Raw genomic sequence first — 22,824 nt, 5'->3', positions numbered from 1 at the left:
CAGGTGAAGGGAATCAGAAAATGCCATAAACCAGGCTGCAAATTGCATGCCTCAGATCAGCTCCCCAAGAAAGGGCTTCAGCAATAAAGTAAATCTCTGAGAACAACGCACACCCGAAAGCCTAGTAGACTTTTTTAGATTCTGTTCAAGGATAAAGTTTAGAAGACTCTAACAAAGTTAACTCCTTTAACTGAGTTAAAGGCGTCTGTACACCCATTCCTCTTCTCCCCTGCTCTCTTAAGTTCACTCTGATCTTTGACCCCCACTGCTCTACTGAAAGTGCTTGTCAGCACCATCCATGAGCTCCCCACGGCTAAGTCCAATGGTCAGTTTCTAGCCTTTATCTTCCTTCACTTCTCAGCAGCATTTGGCATTGCTGTTCATTCCTTCTTTCTCGATACACTTTCTTCACTTTACTCCCAGGACTGCACATTTTGCCTTATTGGTTGCTCCTTCCGGTGTCCTTCATTGATTTTTCCTCTTCTTCCCAATCTTAGAGAGCTCAGTCCATGGTCATCTTCTCTGCACACATTTAATGTTTTGCTACTGTCTTAGTTCAGGCTGCTATAACAAACTACCATGGATAGGGTAGCTTATAAAAAAACAGAAATGTATGTCCCACAGTTCTGGAAGCTGGAAGGCTGAGATCAGGGGGTCAGCATGTCTGGATCAGGGGTCCTGGTTAGGACCCACTTCTCAGATGCAGCATGCTGACTTCTCATTGTGTCCTCCCATGGCAGAGAGCAGAGTAGAGGGAAGCAAGCTGTCCTGTGACTCTCATAAGGGCACTAATCCCATTCATGAGGGTTTCACCCAATGATCTCGTCTCATCCTAATTATCTCCCAAAGGCCCCACCTCCTAACATCATCACATTGGGAGGGTAGACTTTCAACATATGAGTTTTGGAAGGACACAAACATTCAGTCCATAACAGCCAGTGTTTTGCCGCACTGCTGCAAGGTCACCTTCATGGGCTGCTCTGCAGTAATGGTGGTAGACCCTGTGAGCCTTCCTGCACAGTTGACATTACGCAAAGTTTTGCCAACAGAGAGTGTTGGAAACCCTGCAAGAAGAAGGGGCTTCTCCTCCTGGTTCTGGCGTGTTTCCTTTCTGCTCCTGCCACATGGATACCACGTGCATGTGGGAGACATGAAGCAGCACTCCCAGGGACAGCTTTGCCTTGAGTTTCAGCAGCACCCCATGGGCAGGATCCCCAGTGGGTCTCAAAGGCACCCCAGTGGGAGTGCTTCTAGCCTCGGTCTACCTGCATCTTGACAGGGTGTTTCCTGCTTCCCCAGTGACGGTAGAGCAGCACTGGCCCAGGAAACCCAGCGAAGCTCTCTGCCATCCACGGAGCCTCAACCATCCTGGCTCCAATGAGGTCCAGATCCCAGCCTTGGGGAGGGGTCTGTCTTCCAAATGTGTCTTTCCTTGAGTACTCTCCCCCAGCCAAAAGGTATTCTTCGGGGTTCTCTTTAGTCCTTTATAGTTAATTTCTTGTTATTCAATAATTCTTCATGTTAAACTTGCCCTGCTTACATCACTGTGTGGTTTCCACCTCCTAGATGCCATTGACACACTCCCTTAGTGATCTCAGCTAGTCTCCTAGCTTTAAATGCCAACTGTATGCTCATGACCCCAAGTTTTCACCTCCATCCCAGATCTCTCTCTTGAACTCCAGACTCAAAATACAGTTCAACATCACCACCGGGATAGGAAAGAGCAAACCTATAAGTAAAAAACTACCTACATTCCTGATATTCCCAGCAAAACTTGCTCTATCCACAGCCTTCTCCCATCACATTTGGCAAAAAACTCAATCCTTCCTTCTGCTCATGTCAAAAACCTTGGGAGTCATCTCTGACTCTTCTCTCTCACCCTCACATTCAGTCCACCAGGAAATCCTGTTGACTCTACCTTCAGAATACACTTTCCTCTCACCACCTCCACCGCTACCACCCTAGCCACCATCATTTCTTGCCTGGATCATCACAACAGTCTCAGGATTATCTTCAACATAACAGCTGGAGCAATCTTTTAAAATATATCAATGTCACGCCTTTGCTCAAAATCCCCACAACGGCTGCCAAAAGCCAAAGCCAAAGTCCCTAAAATGCACACACCACCTTACATTTTCCATTTTCAAATTGTGCACCAGGCACCCCAGGGAATTCACAGGGTCACCACAGGGTAGTTTCCATCTCCTAGGTTAACACAGCGATATCTGTCCCACTGGGACCATTAGACTGTTAGGCTCTAACTATTTATAAAGCCACTGTTAAGTATTTCCTTTGATGTAGGGGCACCATGAAAAATTGCTAAGACACAAATGGCATCACGGACCTAGGAAGTTTGGGAACCTCTGCGCCACACGATCATGTCTCTGGTCTCATCTACAACGGCTTCTTTACTGACCCCACTCGCTCCACTCCAGTCCCCAAGTTCTCCTTAAGCTCCTCAGCCATACCTGGCACACTCATGCCGTGGGGCTTTTGTCTAAAACACTCATACTTCAGATATCCAAGGGGCTAACTTCTGCACCTCCTTTAAGATTTGCTCAAACGTCATCTCTTCAAATGAGGTCCTCCCTCACCGTCTTAGTCAGCTCTGGCTGCCATAACAAAATACCACAGACTGGGCGGCCCAAAGGACTGAACTTAATTTTCTAGAGGTCAGAAGTCCAAGACCAAGGTGCCAGGTGATTTGTTCTTGTAAGGACTCTCCTGGCTTGCAGACGGCCACCTTCTCACTGTATCTTCACATGGCCTTTCCTTGGTGTGTGCACTGACAGACAGACAGATAGAGACAAAGCGCTCTCTGGTGTCTCTTCTTATAAGGACACTAACTGTATGAGATCTGGGCCCCACCCTTGTCACCTCAATCAACCTTACTTACTTCTTTAGAGGCTCCATCTTCAGCCACATTGGGGCTTAGGGTTTCAACATAGGGATCTGCAGGGGGGACACAAACATTCAGTCCATAACTCTACACTGTCTGAAATTGCAACCCCACCTCCTCAACATTCCTTAACCCCCTTACCTTGCTCTTTTTTCCTCACAGTTCACACCCTTTTCACCTACTCTAACTTATATTCAGGCTATATTTCATTGTTTATTGTGTCTGCCCTCAGTGAAAGGCAGACAGAGGGCTTTGCCTACTCCATTCACTGCGTGTCATACATTAGCACCTATTACATAGCTGGCACTCAAAACTTACTTGCTGAATGACTGGCTAAAGCATAAGAGGAAAAACATCCCACCTTCCTCACACCTGATCCCATTACATTCTCTTGGCATGTCACCAGGTTGTAAGGCCTAAGGAAAGGAAAAGAAACACATCTAAATAATCAATGATAAGGTCTGGTTTCTAAATGGAATGAAAACGTCTCCGGAAATTAATTGTATCCTCAGCAAGTCACTTAACTTATGGGACTGTTTCTTCATCTGAAAACGGCAACCATCTATCTCAGGTATTTTGGGGAGGATGAGATGGAAGAGTGGGCATGTAAGGTGCTGTGACTTCCCGCTGTACTGCTCTCTGGCTGGGGGTCTTGGGCCACTCGGGATGCTATAATTAAATACCAAAGACTGAATGGCTGATAAAAACAGAAGTTGATTTCTCACAGTTCTGGAGGCTGTAAGTCTGAGATCAAGGGGCCAGCAGGGTTGGGTGAGAGCCCTCTTCCAAGTCACAGACTTCTTATTGTGTCCTCACTTGGCTAAAGGGCTAGGGATCTTGCTGGACCTGCTTTTAAAAGGGCACTAATCCTATACATAAGGGCTCACCTCCCAATGGCCCCACCTCCTAACACCATTACATTGGGCATTAGGATTTCAAGATATGAATGTACGAATTTTGGAGGGGACACAAAACATTCAGACCACAGCATTGGGTGACTTTGAAGAAATGAGTCCTATTTTCTGAGCTCACATCTTCTTTCCTATAAAAGTTGGATAATATCTCCTTGAAATGCAGTGTCAAGAATCAAAAAAGACTCTTCAAATAGTTACACACAGAATTACCAGATGACTAAGCAACCCCACACCTGGGTATATATCCAAAAGAACTGAAAAGAGGTACTCAAATACCTGTACAGGAATATGCATAGCAGTACTATTCACAGCAGCCAAAAGGCGGAAACAACCCAAATGTCTATCAACAGATGAACGGATGAATGGAGTGTAGCATATACAAACAATGTAGTATTATTCAGCCACAAAAAGGAATGAAGTGCTAATAGCTGCTCCAAAGGAGATGAACCTTGAAAACATGCTAAGTGAAAGAAGCCAGACACAAAAGGCCACAGAGTGCATGATTGTATTTACATGAAATATCCAGAACAGGTAAATTCACAGACAGAGAACAGATTGGTGGCTGCCAGGGGCTGGAGACAGGGGGAATGAGGAGTGACTGCTTAGTGGGTATGGGGTTGGATTTTGGGGTGATGAACATGTTTACAGAACACTGTGAATAGACTAAACGCCACCAAGTTTTTTCACTTTAAAAGGGTTAATTTTATGTTATGTGAATTTTACCTCAATAAAAAATTTTTTTTTTAAGAATTGAAAAAGAAAACACATGGTAAAAGCCTTTATGAATAGCAGCCATCTGGTGACTGGGTTCTGGGCTTAGTTCTGCCATTTACTGGCCATAAGGATGGAAAGTCATTGCTCTGGGTCTCAGTTTCCTCATCTGTAAAATGATGGGGTGCATGAGACCACTAATTCTCAATCAGAATGGCCGGTATCAGTCACGTGGAGCACTGCTTCTAAATGCACAGGGCCATCCCCCCAGCCTCAGATTCTGGAACGTCCAAGAAGGAGATGTGCCTCTGTCACTGTGCTGAGAACACTTACTTCAGGATTTGAATTCACCCCCCTTTTTGAGAACATCAGGCTAAAGACCACTAGCAGCCTGTGATTCTAGTACCTTCATCTATGACTGTTTATAAGATGCGTTTTGATTAAAGACAACACAGTGAATGAAGTCCATTTATTAAGAAGATAAACTCCAAACAATCACAAGTAGTTCTCTTGCACACATGGCAAATGCACAGGAAAAAGGTACCTTAACAGAGTCCACAGGATTTTGCTTACACTACAGAAAAGAGTTTTATGGCAGTTTAATTCGAGGCTACAAAAACTATGGCTGTGACATAAACATAACATTCAAAAATAACTCAGGGTCCAAATGTTCCTGACCCAACAAATCTCTGAACTAGTCAGGTCGACACAGCCACTGGCAGGGACACAGAAAGAGAGCCTCAAAAGCAATTCAACATGACGCTGAAGCGGAGGGGGCCGTCCTGAGACCTCCTAAATTCCGTGGTTAACACAGACTGACAGTGCTATCTATCTGTGGGCTCCACATGTTTTTATTTCACATAAACCTGTTACACTGTCCTAGGAGAACAAATGCACATTAGATGAGAGAAAGATAGGACTCACTGTCTTGTACCATGAACAGGATTACAGAAAATGCAAGGCCGGATGTGGTCACGCTAATAGATTAATGACTTTTCTGACAGGCACCTCACAGGCAATGAAACGTAGCTTAAAAATACGCTGGGGTAAGCTCCGTCCTTCCCTTTGTGGTTACCACCTGGATTAGGCTTCCTGAGCTTGGTCGGTTTTTCTCTGTGATCCAGTCATGGAAGGTTCTAGAACAAAGAAGAGAAGCTTTACATTTTAAAAGGAAAAATCTGGACACATGCTTAGAGTCACATTACTGGTTGGGCGGGTGGGGGGTGAGGGCACAGCAGCAGCTGTAAAAAAGCCTCTAAGGCCTCATGGACACAAACCTAGGTCCCTGATGATTTCAGAACTTTACTCCTTCTAATTCCTGAGTGGCTAGATTTCGCAACGTTTTCATTTTGCTATTTTTCTGCATTGTTGGAATTCTTTATAACACAGTGGTACGATTTTATGTGATTAAAAAAGATTTTAATTAGTTCATTCTAAGAGATAGACATGGGCACAATACTTTACGCTTCGTTAGATCACTTCCCAGAATTTAAGAAGAAAGAGAAAAAATTTATTATTGTTTTTGTTAACAAATATTTATGGAGCGCCCACAGCTGTTCCAAGCAATGGAAAAAGATGAAAAAACAGACTATTACAATAAAACGCGTTCGGTGTTGGAATGGGGCATTTAACAACCAACTCTGTGGGGAGGGGCAACCAACCGTGCCTGCTTGGGGATGACGGGAGACCTCGTCTAAGAAGAGAGGAATGAAAAAGGGCACAAGGAATTCACAAGGTTTAACAAGTAGCTGATCATTTTTAAAATATTTACTCTTGGTGCTGAGTATACCATCGCCTCCCACAAACCCCAGGTGGGACCCTGGCCCCTCCTTCGCCGGAGAACTCTCAGGAGCTCCTGGGACCTTTAATGCCGATAAGTAACCTGTTGGACCACAGCTGACGTTTAGCTGCCCAGTCATTCGAGCTCCCACTCTGGGGGTTGAACAAGTGAAGGGAAGTCACGCGGGCTCAAAAACCCAAGTGCTTCTCCAACTCCCTAAGGTACTGTCATGTGTCCTGAGCCGTCTCTGGGGGCAGGGCTCAGGGGACAGCTCTGAAGGAGACCAGTCACAGCTGGATGTGCAGAGGCGTATGTGTTACTTAGACAGGTTAATAAATGGTCTTACTTCTCCCTCCTCCTTGTCAGCCGTCTGGAGTGGGTGGGAGTGAACGCCATTCTAACCATGGACAGCCAAGAGGGTAACATGCTCACAGACACTGCAAAGCCAACTTTATGTCAACTTGTCACGTGAGTTTTCAAATACCACAAATGGGTGAGCATGATCTCTGGGGCAAGGCATGGCTGTCCCAGCCCACCCTCTGTCAGTCGTGGCCCAGCACTGATTTACACACGTGGCCCCAGATGCTCCATCTAGGGTCCTGGGTCAATGTCTCTGTCAAGAATTGCTGGCAGTAGTGGCCTTTAAAAAGAAACTCAAATGCAAACACCATTCAAGCGTTGTTCCTTCCACAACTTCAATTTTTTTTTTCTTTTGCAAATCCAGCATTAAGCATGATACCCGGCAAAGACAGGAGTAACTGTCGGGACAGTGGTTAAGACCGAGGGCTCTGCAGCTGCACTGCCCGGGTCAGATCCTGGCTCTGCTGTGCGACCTTGAGCAAGTTCCTTAGGCCCACACTCCCCATGCCTCCGAGCCCCCAAACCTTAAATAAAGACGACGGCACCTCCCTCACAGACCTGCTATGAGCATTTAATAAGATCATGGTTATGAAGTGCTTAAACGGTGCCTGGCATGTAAGTGCTTGTTCCAAACATAGAAGTCCCAAATATCTCCCAATTTCATTTAAATAAGACGTAACCTCAGGCCAGAAGCAAGCTTCTTCTCAGCCCAAGCTTTAGAAACATCCTGTGCAAACAGCCGTCAAAGCCGCTCAGACACTGGCTCTGCTGGGCGAGTCCGTCCCCACTGCATGAAGGCAGGGCCTGCATCTTATTCCTCATCGTCCCCGGGCCCAGCAGAGCCCCTGGCCCGAGTGGGTACTCAGTGAACACATGCTTAACACCCCCTTAAATAGAGGAGTGCGGGAAACTGAGATCTAGGCAAACACAAAAGAGCGCACTCTCTCTGTGACCTTCCAGTGCCACCCATACTCACAAAGGGCTGAATATGATTTCGGGGACAAAGGATGCTTCCTGTGGGTTTGTGGCTTGGCACTAATGCAGGCATGTGGGCCCAGATGTTCCACCTAGATCAGCGGCTGACTCCATGCAGCCGCTCCTCTTTAACAGACAGAACACGGTTTACAGGCTCCCGGCCTACCCAGTCCTGCTATGGGTCACACACAGTGCTGAGACCTTGGCACACACTTCCACATCTTACCCTCCTAACAATTATCACCGACCCCCATTATACAGATGGGGAAGTTGAGGCCTAGAGCAGTTAAACAACATGCTCCGATTGGCCAGCTGGTGGGTGGAGGTGCCAGGTTTCAGGTCGGCACCATCAACCCCTCCACCCCGTGACATTGACAATGAGGTGCAAGGTGCCCTCAGAGGTCAGGCCCTCACAAACCACCCAGGCTGATAAGCCAAGAGAACATGGGCCTGTCCTTTCTCCCACAAGAGGCAGAGAATGGAAGCTGCTGAGTCACTGAAATGATTGTGATACTCACTCGACTAGGAATTCCAAGGGCGTCCAGGAGCTGAAATCGGCCTCAGGCATTGATTTCCTGTTCATCGGTGTGTCCAGGGTAACCCTGCGGAGCACAGAGATAAGCGTGTCACATGTGCCTCCCCCTCAGAACAACAGCTGCCCGGTCCTCCTTGGCCAGGAAAGTACGTGGAGAGATCACGCGAAGATAATCAGAGAGAGGCCAGGAAGCTGTCCACGGTTACAGAGATCACATCCCAGCCTGACTCAGCCAAGCGCTTCAGAACTCACCCTTCAGGCAGACAGGAACAAAATGAAAGGGCCATGTTTTGCCTTTTTTCTGAAACAGTGTCTTTACTAAAGTAAACTGTTCTGCTGTTTATGTCTCTGTTCACTCCCTAAAATGTGGCAGACGCATTTCTCAGGTTTTTGTAAGTGTAATCATAATATTCCTTTAAATATGGGGAAAAGACTGCCTCGTCCTTCATTTTGTGGCTGTTTTCCATGAAATCTTCTAATTTTCAGCAAGGGAATACAGAATTCAGATATGTATGACTTTCCCAAGAACCTTCAGGCCTCGGAAATCATTCAAAATAGCTGTGAGACCAAGTCACAGAATCACAGAAGCCCACAAATGAATACGTGGACAGCCCAGTCCCCTAGCAGACAGACATCCTCTTTATAGGACCACAGCTAAGAGACAAGCCATTTGGTCCTGGAATCCCTCCAGAAACGTCTCCCCATAGTTTCCCTGATTCTTCCCCAAGCTCCCCCTCCCCCATCCCACAAACCTAATACAGTCTCTCTTCCACACCGACCTTATAAAGACTTGAAAGACAGAACTACAAATAATAAAATTAAATGTGTAAACTATTTTTTAACAAGGAGGGAGGGAGGTACGGCTAGAGGGAAGGAAAGAAAACAAGAAAGACAGAGGCAAGAGAGACCCATCCCATCAGCCAAGCAACCATTCTGGAAAGCCCAGGATAATCCAAAACCTAAACAGGCATCTTCAGAGCCTCTGGTGAATTTCAGAAGCCAAGGTGACGGCACACATGCGCCCCTGGTGTAGACTGACTCTAGGACACATGTGAACTCTCAGCCGTGGGGCAGAGATGGGGGAGACTTACGGGAGCACGGCGATGGCAGCAGACCCGGACGGCATGCCGCTGTCCTTCCCGGCCAGGCTCTGGCAAAGCTGGTGAACCGCACCCTTGGCCATGCCGTAGCCAATCATCCCTGGGAAATAAGGAGAAAACATTTCAGTGACCACTGGCCGCCACTGGTATGTCCAAAGAACACCACACCAAGGTCCAGAGGAGGCCAGGAAAAGAGAACCAGGGACATCCATGGAGAGAAAGTGGAAGGGACATAACCTTCTATTTGCCTGGCACTTAACATTTATCACAGAAGCCATGAGGTTAATCTTATTTTTATTGCTAAGGAAACGGAGGCTCGGACAGGGTGAGTAATATGCCCAGCCTCACACACAGACTCGCACCGAGGCCAATGGAGATGTTAAAAGCCACGCAAGAGTTCTGAACCCTTGTATCGACAACTGCTTGTGAGCAGCCTGCACACACCCACCCTGGGTGCCCAATGGGTCAGCAAAACAGAGCAGTCATTTGAAGCGCAGGCTTTAGAGTCAGGCTGCGCAGGTTCAAAGCCCAGCTCTTCCACTTACCACTAAAGAAATCCAGGCGGGTTCTCAAAACCTTTCTAATCCTCAGTTATCCCATCTGTAAAATGGGGATAAAGTACTTAATTCTAGGCTCAGGACAGGGTAGGACTTCCATAAGTGTTTCCCATCAAATTAATAGAAGTGCTATGCCCTGGAGTCCAACTCCTTGTTTAAAGCATACCATCTGGGGAAATTCCTTAGCGGTCCAGGGTTAGGACTCCACGCTACCACTGCGTGGGGCACAAGTTCGATCCCTGGTCCAGGAACTAAGATCCCACAAGCCACGCAGCACAGCCAAAAAATAAAGTATACCATTTGAGCAACTGTGACATATGGGCATACTAGCTACCTATTAGCCTTCCTTTCCTCCCACCAGTCAGCAAATGCTTGCTGACAGAAGTAAGGCATGCTTTTTTTTATTGAAGTAGTTGATTTACAATGTTGTGTTAATTTCTGCTGTGCCGCAAAGTAATTCAGTTATACATCTATATACATTCTTTTTTTAATATTCTCTTCCATTATGGTTTATTACAGGATGTTGAATATAGTTCTCTGTGCTTCACAGTAGGACCTTGCTGTTTATCCAGTCTATATATTGAATACAATAGCTTATTAGGACAGGGTTCCGTCTGACTCCCCCAGACACATGGCAAGCGGGATCTCTCTCCTCTCCAAAGTTCCCCACAGCACCCAGCTGTAGGTGCACTAAATGCAGCTATCACAGTAACAAAGAATGGTTAATTGCTGTCAACACCCCTCCACCTTCGGAAAACCACTACTTCCAAAGGTCAGCAGCGCCCTTAAAAACCCCAGCAGGCATGCTGTTTAAAGAATAACAACTGAGGAGGCATCAGAGGTCCAGGGGGAGGTGGGGCTCACAGCCCAGCCAAGAAACCAATCACTGAACAGCTTCCACAGTAACCTCAAATTGCAAAAGAGGGTCAAGGTTTCAAAAAGTTATTTAGAAGTACAAGAAGAATATTTCACCAAACCTGGCTTCTCTGTTTAATTAGGGGCAGGAGGCCAACAATGGCAGGAAGATCTAACAGTAATTAAAATAAACCGGTGCATGAATCTCATTCGTTCAGCCCCTGTCCCCAGCAAACTCCTGGGACTCTCTCTTCGTTCCACTCAAACAGCATGAAAGCAGGGAATGAGATGTAGAAAGAAACAAGCAGCCAGCAGCCCTAATGGTTTAATTCCACAGAATTCTACACAATGCGGGTAAGGGCATCATTGGCAAGATATGGAAAAAAATGCATTTCATTAAGAAGATAAAAACTGTCTTTCCAATTACAAAATGATCAGTGTAGTCCCTAAGGACTGACTGCCAAACATAAAACAGATCCTTAAATGGTAAACAAAAGTGATCACCATCACTTCGATACAGTTTATGCTCCAGTGGACAGTCTACAAATACAACCTTGGAAATAGGAGGGTGAGGGTTTTCTCAGTATCTTCCCAAGTGAAAAACTTTCTATTTTTGAACAAGTCTTCTTGGGTTTGAAGGACTCTTAAGCCTGTTCATCACCTGCTTTCACAGATTTCCCCAGATTTTTCTGGGGTCCGAATCAGTTAAAAGATTTCATGACTCAAATTTAACAACATCTAACTAACGAGCTGAAAGATGAACAAATTTATTAACATCTGAAGCAAGAGTAACTGAGCAAAAGTAAGCCTGGAGTAAATAATAATAATAGTTCACATTTATTACTGATTCTAATACCTTTTCTAAACCATTTACATCCATTAAGATGTTTAGAAGTCACAACTACCATATAAAGGAGGTATTACTATTTACCTTCATTTTACAGATGACAAAACTGAGGTTCAGAGAGGTTAAGTAACTTGCCAAATATCGCACAGCAACTAAATGGCAAAACCACAATACAAAACCAACCCGTGTAGTTCCAGATCCCATAGTCTTAATCAGTATCTGAAACTATAAGCAAAGAATGATATTTACAAGCCAAAGGCAAGTAGAAGACTGTTTTGTCCTTCAGAAAAATTAGTCTTTCAGTCCTAGGGTTTTTTTCAATGTCAAGCTATTACTCATTTCTCTATTTACTTTCTAGTACCTCTGCTCTATGTCACCTTTAATAAAAATCAGATCTTAACCAAACTAGCATCTAACATATGCACAGCTTTAATCATTGCAACAGCCATGGACTTGTAAGATCACATGCTCTGAGAAACATAATAAGAAAATGAGTGGCAAGAAATTATTAATTTGTAAGAGCCTCACAGTTAAGTTAGTTACATTAAAATCGAAAAAGGTGCTCAAGGTTTCTACCACTTACTAAAGAGATCCCAAAAAAGCTCCCCCCGCTTTTTTTAAGAAGAGTTCAATGTAGGTAGTCAAGATAAGACAGTTTCTGCCTCCCTGTGCTAACTCCCTGACCCCCTGCTTAAATTCTTTTAGCCCGATCCCAAAGGGAGAGTGATGGGTTGAATTGTGCCTCCCAGCCAAATTCAGATATTGAAGTTCTAACCCCCATACCTCAGAATGTGACTGTATTTGGAGACGGAAGTTAATTAAGTTAAAATGAGGTCATTAGGGTGGGCCCGAATCCAATATGACTGGTATACTTCTAAGAAGAGGCAATTTGGACACAGACAAACACAGAGGGAGGACAAAGACACAGGGAGAAGACAGCCATCCACAAGCCAAGGAGAGAGGCCTCAGAAGAAAGCAACCCTCCTGACACCTTGATCTTGAACTTGTAGCCTCCAGAACTGTGAGAAAATACTTATGCCACCCAGTCTGTGGTACTTTGTTATGGCAACCCTAGCAAGCTAACACAGGGCGTACAAAATGCAAAGGGAACTTGGATCTGCATGATGTAACAAAAAAGCACAGAATTTAAAAATGATCAGGGTTTCAATTCAATGTACGTTTGCAACTTATTTTTTGCATAACCCAGACAAATTACTTACCCTCTCTAAGGTTTAGTTTCCTTATCTGTAAAATGAAAAAGATAATAATGACCTCTACCCCAGGATTAAATGAGAATATATAATAAGACTTACCATGTGCTGGGCACTTTGTACATATTAATACCTCTAACACCTTATAACTACTCTTCAAGGTAGATATTACTGTCACTATATTACAATTAAGGAAACTACAGCAGAAATGTCGTCAAAGAGAACAAATGATTTGTTCTAGGCCACACAGCTAGGGTGAAGAATCTACCTCAGCGTCTCTCGCTCTACAGCTCACACTATCCTTGGGACACATGAACACAATGTGACTATTACCTAGCTGATAGCTACTGCAATGCCATTCATTCCCTGGGTGCATCACAGATAAATAAACAAGATGAGGGGCTGCCAGATTACAGCGGTCCTTCACCACCGCGAACATGAGGACAATGCAAATGAAAAGGTCAGGAGTTTTTCCCCTAAAAAATCTAGGCCTAAAAGGAAGCAAAATCCATCAAACTGTAAAGCACCTGAGACGGTAAAGGGCTTTAAGAGTCCTCATCTCACGGAAGTGTCCAGCAACCCCAGCGAGCAAGTGTCAGCATTCCCATTTCACAGACAGGGAAATGGAGGCTCACCCGGAGTCCCATCCAGGGCGGCCTTGGCCCCTGCCAAGGTCAGGAGGCCTCCTTCCTTGAGGTGCTTGGTGGCCAGGTGGCTGGAGATGGTCGACGTCCACATGCTCTGCTTCCACATCAGGTCACAGTTTTTAAAGAGAGCTGAGCAAAGAAACACATGAGGTGAGCATTCACAGGGAAGAAAATGACAGGTGAGCTCGACTCACGGCGCCCGACACTCCAGGAAGCCCTCACGGCCACTCTGTGTCTACAAGGAGATCTAATACAAACAGCCCAGGGCTTGCGGTCAGAGACGGGTTCGAATCCAGGCCACATGATCACCTGAGTCTCCACTTCCTCACCTGTAAACTGGTAAACGTCAGCCAATAAATGAGGACTGTTGACAAATATGCAGGACTGGCTTTAATTCAAACACTGCCCTACTTTATAAAGGGCATTAGATCTATAATTAGAACCTATATATCTAAGTCAGGTTTTATCTGTGATAAAAAGCTCAGGGACTATTACCATCTGGACATAAAGAGGGCTTTTATGCAGCTACATTGAAACAATGTAGAAACAATGCTGATTTCATTTTTTATGGCTGAAAGTTTAATGCCAGCTTTAAAGACTCTTTTAAAAAAAGCTGAAATAACAACCATTCTGCAGTTGTTTTAACCCTCTGGCCTTCCAGAGACGTGAAGAGGAATAAGTGGTAAGGAGTGTCACATCACCAGCTGAACAGCTGTCCCCTTCCTCCCTCACAGGACACACAGAACCCAGTGAAGCTGCACCCATGACCCAGAAAGAGAGCCCTCCGGATACAGGAGGAGGGGTCTTCAGTAGCTGACAACCAAGATACTGCATTTCCCTGCTAAAAAGAACTACAAAAAAATAAATGGATGGACCCACATTTATCACTTCTTGTTACCAAAATACACAAAAGGCCATCAGGGTGTTTTGCCAACCTGATCACCACACAAAATACCAATTTCACATTTAAGTGTGGTTCACAGAAAATCAACTCCTTTTTAAATGGCTTTGGCTGATAAATGTAGAAGGAATGACAGAATTAGAAAACTACCATTTTCCAATCCCCAATGGGATGACTGACTCAGGTAGAGATTACCAATGGATGCTTATAACCATTAGGTTTTGGGAATTTGGGGTTCTCAAGGTGTTTGGGAACAGGATATTCATACACGATGACAAAGTACCATCCCATAGGTCACTTTTTTGCAAACAGAAAAATGAACCTTTATGATGGAAATCTATCAGCTTACCACCTTAACCAAGCATGAAATTTGGCATCACTCTGGATGGAGAAGGCCACGTGCCATGGTAAGCTCCCTATGTGATGCAGTGTGAAGTCCACATCACTCAGGAAGCATTCTCACCTCAAAATATTTAACCTGAATCTAAGCCAGCCTCTAGACCTACCTTCCAGTTCACAGGAAATACCAGGGACAGAGGAACAAGGTAAATGATACCTTAAAGAAACAGTTTGACAAATTCAGCGTGGGGGACAGTCTATATGAAAACTGCCCTGGACCTGCCAAGTCTGTCACAGGAAAAAAAAAACGTTCTAGATTAAGAGACTAGAAACAACAATAAAATGCAGTACATAAATCCTGACCGGAACAAATTTAGAGAAAACAACTATGAAAGATATGGAATAAACTGAGGTAATCCGAACATGAGCTGATAGTATTAATCTTATAGAATCACTGTTAATTTTCTTAGGTATGAGAATGTTATTACGATAACGTGGGAGAACGGCTTCATCTTTGGAGGCACATGTTGAAATACAGTGAAGTGTCAAATTACTTTCAAATGATCAACAACAACAAAAAAATACACAGAGGACACACATGTAAGAAAGCAAGAGAATGCAAGTATAGCAAATGTTAACAAGTATTGAATCTAGACGGAGGACATAAGGGTGTGCGTTGAACTGTTCTTTCAACTTTTCTGTATATCTGAAAATGTTCATAATAAAAATGGAAAATATACTCAGCTTTAACAAAAGCTCAGTTTTGAGTCCTTTTGATCTTCAGAATGATCTCTCCATTCCATTCACATCCCCCAACTCCCAGTAACAAGCCCTGAAAGACTGGGGTAGAAACAATGCTGATTTCATTTTGTCTCTTTTTTAAACGTCAATCTCAAGGTCCCTCTGCCCTAACCCCCTTCTATGGGAAGTTTTTTCTTTATCTGTAAAACGGGGTGTTGATCTCTACCTCACAGCTACGGTAAAGCTTCTGGGAGACATACAGGAAAACATCTGACCTGACAGATAGTACAGACCCATCCACACGCACCTGGACAAAGAGAAGAGGAAAATGACTAACTCAGAAAAGGACTCACACTTGGACTTGGCATTGCCCCCAGCCCATCCTCCAGCCACACAAAGGATCGCGTCCACCTTCTCTGCACCCAAGAGCTTTCCAACCTCAGCGGTCACCTGAAATAAATGGTCGGGAAGATGCACAGTCAGGTAAACCTCAACAGGCTGGCATCTTCACAGTCACCTCCATTTATTTTTCACTTCTTTTTAAGTCAGTTCACAGTACCTGGCAATTAATACTTTGAAAATAAGATGCAGGACCAATTTATAATGGACATTTGGATAGTGAAGCTCGACTACAGTTCAGTGTGATTTTTATAAAGCAACCTAGTCTTCCTCTGAACATCTAAAGGGTGGAGACATATGCATCCCTGGAATAAAACAATAAATAAAGTAGGAAAAGTTTAAAAAAAAAATCACCTAGGGCTTCACTGCCTACAGCTAGCCTTCTGGTATACTTCTTTGCCGACTTTCTTTGCAAATCACAGAATCATAATCTGAAATAATCAATTCTACTCTCCTTGGAATACAAGCATCCCATTAACTGCAACTCCAAGAAAAAAAAAGCCAAAGAGAAATTATTTTTTTTAAAAAGCAATAAAAAATAGTCAATGGCAAAATGTTGGTAAATAATGAGTACATGGGGGTTCATTTTAATTCTCTATTTCTGTCTGATTAAAATGTTTAAAGTGTTGAAAACATACACATGTCCTTTTGTTACAATTTATTAAAACAAAAGTCTGACAAGACAGACAATCCTGGTCATTACCCATGACCCATTTCCATATTTTTCTGGAAGGCAGCTATGCTCACCACTATACCATATTTATCTGGAATGGCTGAAAGGACCACAGCCTCTCAATAGCTTTGTTAAGATCAATCTTATTAAGACTTAACACAATGGTGTTAAGTGTAAATGGTGTAATTCTCCCAGCAGTAACATTTCAGTCTCTGACTGCTTTCCCTAACAATTTCCAAGCCTCAAATTACTTTTTCAAGGGACTTCCCTGGCGGTCCAGTGGTTAGGACTCCACACTTTCACTACACAGGGCACGGGTTCAATCCCTGGAACTAAGATCCTGCAAACCATGAGACCCAACCAAAAGAAAAAAACAATTACTCTTCCAAAGAGACTGCTTTGGCAATGGAAACCAATCTTTCCTCTCCGTACATTCTATACCTAAAGCTTTCATTTTAAGAAGATTCCTGAATATCCCTTGGCAAGTATCTCACCTAATCCTGACTTAGCTTTTGTTGACCTTTCTCCTGTTACCCCGGTTCCTTGGCTGTCCCCCCCTTGATTTCTAAGCCATACCCTGTTGCCAAGAGCCCAGGTCCCAGCTGCGGGAAATTGGATCATTTCCCCTGACCTCTGTACAGGCACACAACCTGTGCTCTCTACTTTTTAGGGAAGCATGGAGCCCGCAGCAACAATCCACCTGCTTGATTTGTTTTTTTACAACCTGTCTTTTATTTTTATAATAAAATTAAAACGAGGCATTTTAAAACTCCTTCCCCTTAAATTCTGCTTTCTGCCCAATAGTTTTCTAAAGATTTAGTACTTCTCTCACTTCATCTTATCACTGTCATCGTGAATTTCCAATCCAGGGGGCCAATTTTACATGTATTAGGATTGAACTTCCTCTTCTGGAGCTTTAGAAACAAAAACTGGATGTCATGTTTTTGTCCAGAAATTCTTAATTGAGTGACTGGGGGATGAGAGAGTCTCCTACAGGAGGGGTTAAAGATGTTAAAAGCTAAGCTTATAATAATGAAGGCATTTCCCAATCTTCATCGTAAAGATGCACTGTATAGTCAAGACTCAGATGCGGACAACTTCACATTCAGAAAGGGATACAGACATCAGAAACCTGCAACTAAAGGAGCAGGAGAGACACTGATTACAGAGAACCACGTCTGGAGGAGTTGCTGCTATCCAAGCCCAGGTGCCTCCCTAGCATTTGGTTTTAGTTTTCATTACTTTATTCACATGAAGCTATTTTGCTGAGAATCAACTTAAGGTACAGTTACGAGCACAGACATCAAAACCCCCACTGCCCAGGTTCAAATCCTAGCTCTGCCACCTACTAGCTTTGACCTTGAGCAAACACCAGGGACTTCTATGCCTTAGACTCCTCATTTCTAAAAGGAAGATAAAATAAGAAACTGTTTTACAGAGATTGAGTTAATGCAAATGCAAATACGGCACTTAGTATGGTGTCTAACACACAACGAAGCCATGTCAAGTTTTACTATTAGGTCCATTAAAGACAATAATATCATTAAGTATGGGAAACATTGGGAGCATATTATAAAAAGTAAGGACAACAAAAATCTACATTTTGGAATAAGTCAGCTGGGTTCTTATATTCTAAACCATGATGCTTTAGGAAGAGCAAATGAGCAGTTACAGTATAGTCATAATTTATTTGGGTTTTTTGGGGGATTTTTGCCACACTGTACAGCATGCGGGATCTTAGTTCCCCAACCACGGATCGAACCCATGCCCCCTGCAGTGGAAGCGCAGAGTCTTAACCACTGGACTGCCAGGGAAGTCCCAGGATTTTTTTTAAATTTTTAGATTTATACATGTATACGTTTGGAGAAATGGAGTGGAAGAAAATATAACAAAATATTAACTGCATCGTGAGAACAGAAATGATTTCCTTCTCCTTTTTGCTTTACTGTATTTTCTACATCATACATGCACTACTTTTAAAATTTTTTAAATTTGTTATAAGAAATAGCTGAGGGTTGGCATGAGAACCATATAAAGCACATCCTCATGCAGCTGGTGGGAACAGCTCTTTCAGAAAGGCAGAACCGCTTAAGAGCATCTCAGATATTTATACCAAGATATCCATCAAATTGTTAACAGTGCTTCCTTCTGGGCGGGGGGAGTGACACTATCACAGAGAGAAAGAGGGGTATTTCACAATTTACCTATATATTTGTATAGTTTTGTTTGACTTATTTTACAGTAAGCCTATAATTTTATAATTAGAAACAACCTGCTTTGTTAGTATTCTTGCTTTGAACGGGGGGAGCCCACTTTTTAGAATGTATGCTAAATAAATAATCAGAGATGGAGACGAAGAAGTTCACCACAGTATTCTTGATAATGGTAAAAAAAGAAAACCTTGCAAAAAACTTAAATGTATAATGAAGTGCAAACTAAACAAACTGTGACCAATCCACACAAAGAAAAATTACATGTCAACACAGGTTTTATTAAGTGATCTGAATAAGTATCTAAGTTAAAGGTTAAGTTTTAAAAAAAAAGCTGACCGTAACATATAAAATACGAATTCACCTCAACTTGTAAAACTAATAACATACAGTACGCATAGGAAAGACAAGAAAATGGGCCAAAATGTGAACTAACTAGTGAGCTAACTAGACATGAATTATGGGCTATTTATCTTTGTGTTTTTTTTCATTTTTTCCAAATTTCCCTCCATGAGCACAAATGGCTTTCATAATTAGAGAAATAATACCTGAAAAAAAGGAAGAACACACAGCCGGTGGAACCCTCTCCCCAGCTTTCCCCTACCACATGCGCGGTAGGGCCTTCTCTAGACTTACCTGGTCAGCCTGCTCCGTAAACGAGTCTGTCATTTTAACCAGGACGCTGGCACTGGCCTCTTCATTCTCCACCACGTCGATGCTGGCGACCCACTGGATCAAGGAGAAAACAGCTTCGGTCAAGAGACAGTCAGTTGTTAAAGATCCATGCCCAGGACTCGGGGAGTGGAGGCACATAGAGGCTTACATGAAAACCCCCTAGAGAAAGGATCTAGCAACCGACCTCTCGCACTCTTTGCAGGGCATCTGGCTTCAGCCAGTGTACCCCTTACTGAGCCCCAGGCTAGCCCATTCTGCCCCCAAACACCTCTTCCTCTTCCACTCTCACCTCTGAAAGCCAAACCCTAATCGTGCAGAGACCCCCTAGACCAGGGGTCTGCAAATCTTTTCTGTAAAGAGCCAGAGAGTAAATATTTTAGGCTTTGCTGGCCATACAACCTCTGCTGCAACTACTCAACTCTGCTATTATAGCTGGAGAGCAGCCATAGACAACAGTAAATGAATCAATGAATGAGCGTGGCTTCTGTGCCAATTAAACTTCAGACACTGAATTAGGAATTTCATATAATGTTCACATGTCACAAAATATTACTCTTCTTTTGATTTCTTTTCAACCATTTAAAAATGGGGAACTATTTCTAGCTCTTGGGCTCTATGAAAAAAGGTGCCAGGCAGGATTCAACCCACGGAGAACTGGAGTTTTCCGACCACTGTCCCAGAGCATAAAGGGATGACTGTGGGTTCGGAAATCAGATCAGGCTTTGAATCCTGGTTCTGCCCTATAGCGGCTTTCTCGTTCACCCGCTCTGCAGAGGTTCCTCACCTGTAAAATGGGGGTCGTCAACAATGAACAGTGTTAGTGTGAGAATTAAATGACATGTAAGATTCTACAGCTGCTGGCACAGGTGACACATGGTTCTTACTCAGAAAACTCTAAGGTCCGGGAGTCTGAAGGTCCCAGAGATAAGCATCTCCACCACAAGCTTTGAAGAACACAGCATCCTTTCAAAACACTCACTACTTCTGTGTCACAGCCATGGGGGATACTGAGACAAAGAAAAGGTTCTATCCCCGCCCTCCCGGAGCCCCCAGGAAGGCAGGCAGAGAAAGACAAGAGAGTCACAGGTAAATCAGCTCTGCAGATTCACCAAGTCAAAGGGCCAAAGTGCCCCCACCAGGAGGAAGCACAGCCCTTGTATCTATAATGTAAGTGGATACAGGAGCCCTGTATTAAAGTTACAGGAAAGAGTAAAGGAAACTAAGTATGTAGGAGCACAGTGCTTGGCCTTTGGCTGGCAGTCCTTAAATGTTCCCATTGTCACCACCATCCACGGCTGAAGACCTGGGAAGATACCCCAAGACAGGTAAATGGTGGGAAGGTGATGCATTTAGAATCCTTCGAAGCATATTCCTATACCAGACTGTGAGTAAGAAGAAAACCCTGGCACCCTTTCTCTCTGGTCCCAGCGCACCCTTGCTCAGGCTGCTGCTAAGTAAACACCCATGAAAGCTCCCCAGAGTGAGGTCCCTGAGTAAGAAACAGCTGAAGCAAGAAGAAACTGTGGGCGTGCGCGGAGCCCTGTGGCTGCTGGGGTCAGGATTCCTGACCCCGCCACAGGCTCGGCGACAACCTCGGCTCTTCCTTGCTGCTTTCTGAGGAGCGGCTACTGATTATGCAAAGTAGTAGAAGTAATCTTTGCAAAACGAAAGGCATTTGCGGGGCTTCAAAGTATCACATACAACGAAAGCAAATGGAACAAAGGTATATATCAATCATATATATGTATATATATCAATAATAGCTAACATTTAAATAGTTTTTACCACGAGTCAAGCAATTTACAATTTATGCGCAACGACGCCATTCATCTCATTTAATCTTCGTAACTCCCCTAAGGGATAAACACTATTATTATTCCCATTTTACGAATGGGGAAACTCAAGTTCGCTGACGTTAAGCAATCCGTTCATGGTCATAGGGCTAGTAACCCCAGGCGAGCAGTGTGATTCCAGATCCTTCCCTCTCATTACCTCTTCCTCCGTCTCTGTTCTCTCTCGAGTCATGCCAGACTTTCCGGGCCTGGAAGAGGCCGACGGAGCAGCTGCCGCATGCCCCCGAACCTTTCTCCTTGGAGAGCAAAGGCCCTGCACCTCGGGCCCCGGGGTATGCACGCACTCGGAGACAGAACAGACGTGCAGACGTGTGCATACATGTGCAAGCACCCATGTCTGGGGGTGCTCGGGGGACCCCAGCTTCCTTCCAGACCGCGGTCCGGCGCTGCACCGGCAGGTCCCTCTGGGCCCCAGTCACCACGGTGCCCGCCCGCAGCCCGCCGAATTACCCAGTTGCGGGCGCGGAACGCCTGCACGCATCGGGAGCCCAGCGCGCCCCTGCCGCCGTACACCAGCACCCGGCGCGTCTCGCCTGCTACCGCCGCCATCCCGCTCCTCCGGCTCGGCTTCCGCTGCTCCGAAATCCCTGAGCACGAACGTGGCGCTCCGCCCCGGCCGCCTACGCCGCCAAGAGGGACCGCGCGTCGGCCGCGCCCGGAGCCGAGCCCGCTGCCGCCGCCTAGCGCGCGGCCACCCTCGGCGAGCACGGCCGCGCCCCCTCACCCCGCCGCCCGCTGCCCCGTCCCAGCCCCAAATAAACACCCACGCACGGCGAGAAGTGATCTCCAAGTGCCATTTCATTTTAGTTTACTCAACAAGCCTATGACAAGTTAGGAAACTGAAACAGGAGAGTCTCAGCCACTTGCCCAGAAGAGTAGGAATCTGAACCCAAGTCTTTAACAGGGTTCTGCCTAACCACACCTCCATTCAGCCTGGAGGAGCATGGGCTTGTTGAAGATCCGTCGATTCCCGCAGAATTTTTCGAAAGATAACTGCTTAACCCCTAAAACACCAAAAGTTGACATAGGTCCATCATTTGGGGCAGAGATAGGATGCAAAGGTATTACATGGCCTGCCTTCTCAAAGCGTGCTTCATGTTACAATAAGGATAACGAATGTTATTGGTCACTTACTAATGTGCCAAGCGCTCTCCTAAGCCTTTTATAGGTATTTTGTTGTTCACTACCAGAAAAACATTTGCTATGTCAAGGTTATTGTGATGAAGACAGCTGTTGCATTTCAAAGACCTGATCTCCAGCCCCAACCCTGACATCCAGTTTTCTCAGGAGAGAAATGTCTGGAATAGCACATCCCCTGCCTACCACAAAGGGTTGCCGCACCATCAGGGGTGAGCAAGCATATGGTAAGAGCCTTTGTACACCGCACAAGCTGTGGAGACACTCTTTATTTTCATTGCGGAGAGACCACAGAAGTGAACCCCCATTAGAGGGAAGAAAACTATTTCCATCACGATGTCTCTCTGCCCCTCTGTGCTCTCCAAGTGAGAGTCCCAGAACTCCTGTTGGTTAACAGGGCAACCTCCTGAACTCCCTCCAGAGCTCTGTGACCAAATAAGGAATTTCACTGCCACTTCTGCCCCACTTTGCCCCCAAAGCTACTGACAGTGACTGTTACCAGCCT

General features: G+C 44.8%; 1 protein-coding gene across 1 annotated transcript; it reads right to left on the bottom strand.

Annotated features, from left to right (window-relative positions):
• Positions 1–4,981: 4,981 nt before the first annotated feature.
• QDPR (quinoid dihydropteridine reductase) lies at positions 4,982–21,794 on the bottom strand. Its single transcript, XM_007187605.3, has 7 exons — positions 21,633–21,794; positions 19,291–19,383; positions 15,726–15,822; positions 13,380–13,520; positions 9,266–9,374; positions 8,158–8,241; positions 4,982–5,660 (listed from the first exon to the last, which is right to left on the bottom strand). Exons 1-7 carry the CDS (start codon positions 21,729–21,731, stop codon positions 5,555–5,557), a joined length of 729 nt encoding a protein of 242 aa, XP_007187667.1. The 5' UTR covers positions 21,732–21,794; the 3' UTR covers positions 4,982–5,554.
• Positions 21,795–22,824: the final 1,030 nt, after the last annotated feature.

Source organism: Balaenoptera acutorostrata, chromosome 5 (genome assembly GCF_949987535.1).
Source record: "Balaenoptera acutorostrata chromosome 5, mBalAcu1.1, whole genome shotgun sequence".
In the NCBI taxonomy this organism is placed as follows: Eukaryota; Metazoa; Chordata; class Mammalia; order Artiodactyla; family Balaenopteridae; genus Balaenoptera; species Balaenoptera acutorostrata.
Note: the sequence above shows the minus strand (reverse complement) of the source record. Positions and strands in the feature narration are given on the sequence as shown.

Excerpts from the sequence above, each read along its gene's own strand:
- QDPR (XM_007187605.3), bottom strand. The coding sequence starts at position 21,731 with ATGGCGGCGGTAGCAGGCGAGACGCGCCGGGTGCTGGTGTACGGCGGC. Across the intron at positions 9,375-13,379 it reads CGCCCTGGATGGGACTCCGG|GGATGATTGGCTACGGCATG; the intron begins GTGAGCCTCCAT and ends CTTATTTCCCAG. Across the intron at positions 5,661-8,157 it reads CCCTTGGAATTCCTAGTCGA|AACCTTCCATGACTGGATCA; the intron begins GTGAGTATCACA and ends TCTTTGTTCTAG.